This window comes from Myotis davidii, unplaced genomic scaffold (genome assembly GCF_000327345.1).
Source record: "Myotis davidii unplaced genomic scaffold, ASM32734v1 scaffold2100, whole genome shotgun sequence".
Taxonomy (NCBI): domain Eukaryota; kingdom Metazoa; phylum Chordata; class Mammalia; order Chiroptera; family Vespertilionidae; genus Myotis; species Myotis davidii.
Window position 1 is genome coordinate 42365 of NW_006292458.1, and position 6000 is coordinate 48364.

General features: G+C 56.4%; 1 protein-coding gene across 4 annotated transcripts in view; it reads left to right on the forward strand.

The window, feature by feature from the left end:
- LOC102767968 (nuclear pore glycoprotein p62) overlaps positions 1-6000 on the forward strand; it is a 31316-nt gene that overhangs the window by 19876 nt on the left and 5440 nt on the right. The window contains exons 2-3 of one of the 4 annotated variants that reach the window (XM_015565422.1): positions 2008-2087; positions 3727-3862. The exons of 1 other annotated variant lie outside the window; for it this stretch is intronic. In XM_015565422.1, the coding sequence (XP_015420908.1) occupies positions 3819-3862 (44 nt within the window). In that variant the 5' untranslated portion in view covers positions 2008-2087; positions 3727-3818. The remainder of the gene's footprint in view (positions 1-2007; positions 2088-3726; positions 3863-6000) is intronic. 2 more of the 4 variants (XM_015565426.1, XM_015565423.1) reach the window with 2 other exon arrangements.

A 6000-nucleotide genomic window follows, 5' to 3' on the forward strand; every position in this document is an offset into this window, starting at 1 on the left:
CCAGCGGCAGAAGCCAGCCCGCGGCAGCCCCGTGTCTTTCCTGTCTGTCCAGCGCTGCACTCGGAATACCCAGGACTGTATGTCGCTTTCCTAAATAAAATAAAACTCATTGTGGAACAGAAAGTAAGCTGTGCTGTTCCTGTGGATAACTTAAAGGGAGAAAGCTGGGTAAAGGAGCAGGTTCCAGAAGATGAGCTCAGAAACGAGCCAAACTGAGCAGGACACGGCGCTCTCACTACACACACCCAAGTCGCGGGTTCCCTGACGCTGGTGGCGGAAGAGGACAGGAACACAGGGAACCTGTGAAGTGTGTCGTCTGGGTTACAGCTTAGGCGACACATCATGTCATCTGTCCCCATCCCTCAGGGTCACAGCTGTCCGCAGCTGTTGACCAAGAGGCCGGGTTGGGAGATGTTCAGATACTGGCCTACGCCCGCCCCTGCCCCCACTCCAGCTTCCCTCACCATGCCCCCGAGCTAAGGAGTGCCAGGGCTGGTTCTGGAGAGCCAGGGTCCACTTTCCCAGCCTTGATAATGAGTCATTCCTTTGACCACCTGGAGCTCCTGGGGACTAGTGTCTGTCCCAGCAGAAGCCACAGCAGAGGGAGGGGAACCGGAGGAGGGAGACCCCAGCAGCCTCAGTTGCTTCTCCAAAAGCCCCACCCCCGACGGCAGAGGCCCTTTGTGCGGTCTGTGAGCCCTGACTACCTGTGATCCGACCTGACTCCACCTGAGGGGAGGAGAGAGGCAGAGGCCTTGAATCCCCGGAAAGTAGGAGTAGTTTGTATTTCACCGTCCATTTGTGGAGCCCCTGCACTTGCCTGATCCTGATACGGCCTTTGGGGTTACAAAAATGAAAGTGTTTATCTCCAAGGAGATGGCTGGCCCGGGCCACACGATTAATAGAACAAATTTTTCCCTGAGCTTGCACTTCCAGTGTATACAATATACCTATTATTTTGTATATTAAACATCCGTAAAGCTTACCTGCTTGCTTATAGTTGTATTTTTTAGTTTTTGTTTTTTGTTAATCCTCATCCGAGGATATTTTTCCATTGATTTTTTTTTTTTTTTTTTTTGTTTTTAGGGAGAGTGGAAGAGAGAGAGAGAGAGAAAGACAGAGAGAAACATCGGTGTGAAAGAAACACATCGATTGGTTGTCTCCTGCATGAGCCCCGACCAGGGCCAGAGCCGGGAAAGAGCCTGCAACCAGGGTACATGGCCTTGACCAGAATCAAACCTGGGACTCTGGTCTGCAAGCCGATGCTCTGTCCACTGAGCCAAACCAGCTAGGGCAATAATTGTATTTTTTTATTTATGTCATTATTTTAAAATATCTTTTTATTGATTGCAGAGAGGGAGGGAGAGATAGAAACATCAGTGATGACAGAATCATTGATCGACTGCCTCCTGCATCCCCCCGCTGGTGACCAAGCCCATAACCCAGGCATGTGCCCTTGACCAGAATCCAACCCAGGACCCTTCATTCCACAGGCCAACACTCTGTCCACTGAGCCAAACTAGCTAGGGCAATCGTATTATATATATAATCTTATTGATTTTTTTACAGAGAAGAATGGAGAGGAATAGAGAGTTAGAATCATTGATGAGAGAGAAACAATCAGCTGCCTCCTGCACACTCCCTACTGGGGATGTGCCCGCAACCAAGGTACATGCCCTTGACCGGAATCAAACCTGGGACCCTTCAGTCCACAGGCCGACGCTCTATCCACTGAGCCAAACCGGTTAGGGCGCAATCGTATTTTTTAAATAAAAACAAGTTCCCTTTTCCTTCCCACACTCCAGGGCGATCTTGGACGCCCCAGTTTGAAGAACACCAGCAGTTATAAATAGGACAGTGGCCAGGCGGGAGGAGGGGTCACAGTGCACTGGCCCCCTGGGGGATGGCCCAGCAGGCTTCATGGTCCCCAGGGTGCAGCAGGGTCCGCAGCAACTGGGGGCCACGCTGCGGGTGACGGCTCCATTGTAACCGCACTTTCCCTTCCAGGAGGAAAACAGTGCACCCTCGCCAGTCCAGACACATGGCCTCTGCCCGCGCTCCTCTCCATTAGGTCCAGGCACATCTCAGTAAGCTGCACGCCTTTCTCCCCGATAGGGATAGAGGGGCGACCGGGTTTGTGGTTGTGGCTTTCTCTTCACCTCCAACCACTGCCTCCCACGATGGCCCTGCCCCTTCCCCGGGATGGGGCTCCTCGGGCACCGCGTGGCACGGAGAGGGTCAGATGATTGAAAGAGATTTACAGAGCGAGCGAGCGGCCTTGATCCAGGGGAGGCGGGAACGGGACTCTGAAGCAGTGGTGTGCTGGTCAGTGTTGAACGCATCTCTAGGCAGGGGCAGCCCTGCGGATAGCATATGCCAGTTCCCACGTGAAGTCACCCGACACCAACTTGGGGAGTTGATGCACACTGTCCCAGATGCAGTTAATTCACCTCCAGAGCGTACACTTGTAAAGTGTAAGCAAGCAATTAGGAAGGGATGAGTTTTGAGTCTACTCTTTATATTTTTATTGATTTCAGAGAGGAAGGGAGAGGGAGGGAGGGAGAAACATCAATGATGAGAGAGAACCACTGATTAGTTGCCTACTGCACGCCCCACACTGGGGACTGGCATGTGCCCTGACCAGGAATCGAACCATGACCTCCTGGTTCATAGGTTGATGCCCAACCACTGAGCCACCCTGGCCAGGCGAGTATTCTCTTAGTTTTTAACAAAATTGAATTGTAAGTATTTATAATTTTTTAATAATGGCTTGCAAGTCAAAACCAAAAAACGATCCTGAGGATTAGCCAGTAGACTCCATGAACTGGTCCGCGCCAGCTCCAGCGCACCACTGCTCCCTCAGAATGGTCTAGGACAGCGGTTCTCAACCTGTGGGTCGCGACCCCTTTGGCGGTCGGACGACCCTTTCACAGGGGTCGCCTAAGACCATCCTCCGTATCAGATATTTACATGACGACTCATAACAGTAGCAACATTACAGTTATGAAGTAGCAACGAAAATAATTTTATGGTTGGGTCACAACATGAGGAACTGTATTTAAAGGGCCAGAAGGTTGAGAACCACTGGTCTAGGAGCTTTAAAAGTCTACCCTCAGACTCAGGGCAGCAGCTGAGGACGCCCATGAACAGAATCCCTCGTCCTCAGAAGCCAGGCAGAGCTGTCCCCAGCTGCCCCCGTGCCTGTCCCACAGCTCTCATCCCGTTGGTAGTGATCCAACAGGGACTCGCCCGGGCACCCCCACACCTTGCCTCCAGACACCATCGTGGTTCACCTGTGAGCTCCAAAGACTTCCCAAGGCAGGAACCAGACCTGGCGCGCTGCTCCGTGTGGGTCACGTCAGACCCCTGGTTCCAAGGACAGACCCCAAATCCACTGAGGGGAAGTGACACAGTGGCAATGTCGCTCACACAGTCTGAGCTCCTACTTAGGTCTTGATTCAAACAAACCAGTTGTTCAAGATTTTGAGACATTTAGGGAAATGTGGGCATCGATTTAATTCCACTGTCAATGTGATGCTGGTATTGTAGTTTTAGTTTTTAAAAAGCAAGTTCTTGCTCTTGCTGGTTTGGCTCAATGGATAGAGCGTCGGATAGTTCACCATCCTGGTCTCTGTGCTTATATAGACTTGACATTTTCCATAATACGCGTTTGGGAAGGGAGGGCCTGCCCTCTGCGATCTCCCAGCCGCTCTGCCCCCACCCCAGGACCCTGGCACCGCTGGTCTAACAAGGGGATCGGGACAAAGCCTCCACTACTCGCCTTGACGATGACTCCTGTCCCAGGCTAACCGGAAGGCATGGGCGCTGACGGAGCCCCTGAGAGCCAGCAAACCCAGCCTTGGTGGGGTTGGAAACGGGAAGGCGGGGCAGGAGGGCTCTGTGAGAAGGATGCCCCTGCCCAGGGGTCAGGCAAGATCAGGGCATCAGTAAGACTGCCCTCCGCCCTCTGCCCGCCTCCGCTGTCCAGATCTGGGCTTCTGCCGGGGGCCCTGGGCATCCCCGGGGCAGGCGCCACCCCCTCTGAGACTCGGTGAAAGTTTTAATACCCCCACTCAGGGACTTGGGGCCAGCTCAGAGGAAGGAACGCACGCCCTGCCCGGGCTGTGCGGCTGCCGTCGCCATTAGCTGCCCTCCGGGCCACGGAGGCCCCAGGGAGCCGGGCCAGGCCGCTGGCTGCTTCACACTCGCCCTGAGCCCCATTAGAATCATCCTGTGGTTCTAGAAGCAAACCAGACGCGGCAGGGTCTCCTCCCAGAGACCGTTTCTGTCTGGAAGGATTGACATTTTGTCTGGAAACTCCATCATGAAACCAGACTATCCCACCATTAACTGAAGCAGACATACTCGACCTGGGGGAGGCCCAGGCCTGTCCCCCCAGCGGCCACGCCCCCGGTTCTCACAGTGTGTCTGCAGGTCCTACCCACAAGCTCTCAGTGTGTCTGCAGCTCCTACCCACAAGCTCAGGGAACCGATTCCAGATGTCATCTAACCCGTCCCACCTCGCTCCATACCCTACCGTTAGCCCTAATGCCCGTCTCCGTATTATCAGCAGCGGCTCTGAAGGTCTGGTTACTTCTGCCAAAGCGGTCCCCAAATGACTCAATCTCCTGTCCCCCAAACCACCTCTGTCCTTTGGCCTCCCTGCCCGCTGCACCCAGGTCCCCATCCTGGACCGTGTCCGGTCACCCTTGGCAGTTCCATCCACCCTCGCCCTGACCCCACAAACAGCGGGCAGTGTCTGCAGGCACCTGTGGTGTCACAGCCTGAGGGGCCGGTCGCTACTGGCATCTGGTAGGTAGAGGCCAGTGACGCTGCCCAACACTCCACAGTGCACGGGGCGACCCCCGCAAAGATGGCCCAGGAGCCCAGCTGTGGCCAACCAGGGCGGGAGCCTCGCTGCTGGGGCCAAGCACAGGCTCTGCCCTTCTCAGGGGGCGACTCCCAGCCTGGGCCGTACGCTGTCAGGTTGTCAGGTTGTCCCTGGGCCTGGCTGGTAGCTCAGCTGGTTGAGCATCCCCCGCGCGCGAGAGCTCTCAGGCCCGGCTCCTGGGCAGGGCGCGTGCCTAGTTTGAGGGTTTGACCCCTCAGATTGCGTTCGGGAGGCAACCAATCGGTGTTTCTCTCTCACATCGATGTTCTCTCTCTCTCTCTCTCTCTCCTCCCCCTTTCCCTTCTCTCTAAAAACCAATGAACATGTCCTCGGGTGAGGATTATATATATATATGTAAAGTATTTGGCACATTCCTCTGAAGGACACCCATAGTCATTTTATTGGGAGCAGGAGACTGGCCAGGTCCGCCCTAGGGAGAGCCCTCCTCTAACTCAGGCCGCCTCCTGAGTCCCGCCTCCTGAGTCCCGCCGGGAGAATCATCGCTCCCTCCGACTCCTTGAATGGGTGTCTTGGGGGAGGCCTCACCCCACTCCTCTTCCTTGAGTCCAGGAGGCGAGTGGGGTGTGCCCAGAGCCAGAGGGACTTTGGAAAGCCGTCCTGTAGGGGGCAGACCAGGGGGTCAACTCAGGCACCCCGGCAGGGCCCCCAGCCGCTCCTCACTCGTACCGGCCCCGGGAGCCCTGGGCTCAGCTGCCGCCACCCCGTTCCATATCCTTATTTGCTCCGTGTGGGACTTTGCCATGAGGCCGAGGAGCACTGGGACCCCGGGCAGGGGGCACCTGCCCATTCCCACTGGGGGGCCCGGGGGACCCGCCTTCCCCTCCCTGGGCCAGGCTCCGCTCCCTCTGGGGTGTCTGGGGCTAGAGAGCATCTTTGCTCGAGGTACAGCTGCTGTCACTGCCAGTGAGGCCTAACCCGCGGCACCCGCCTCCTCCAGGTCACTGGGTGCGGCAGGTGGGGCTGCCCTGGCCACCCCTCGCCACCCTCGCCCCAGCTCCTCTCTGTCCAGCGCAGCCTGTGAGGCCCCCGGGGAGGGCCGTCGGGGCGTCGGGGCGGGCGTCCCTGGGACCGTCCCTCTCGCTGCTGCT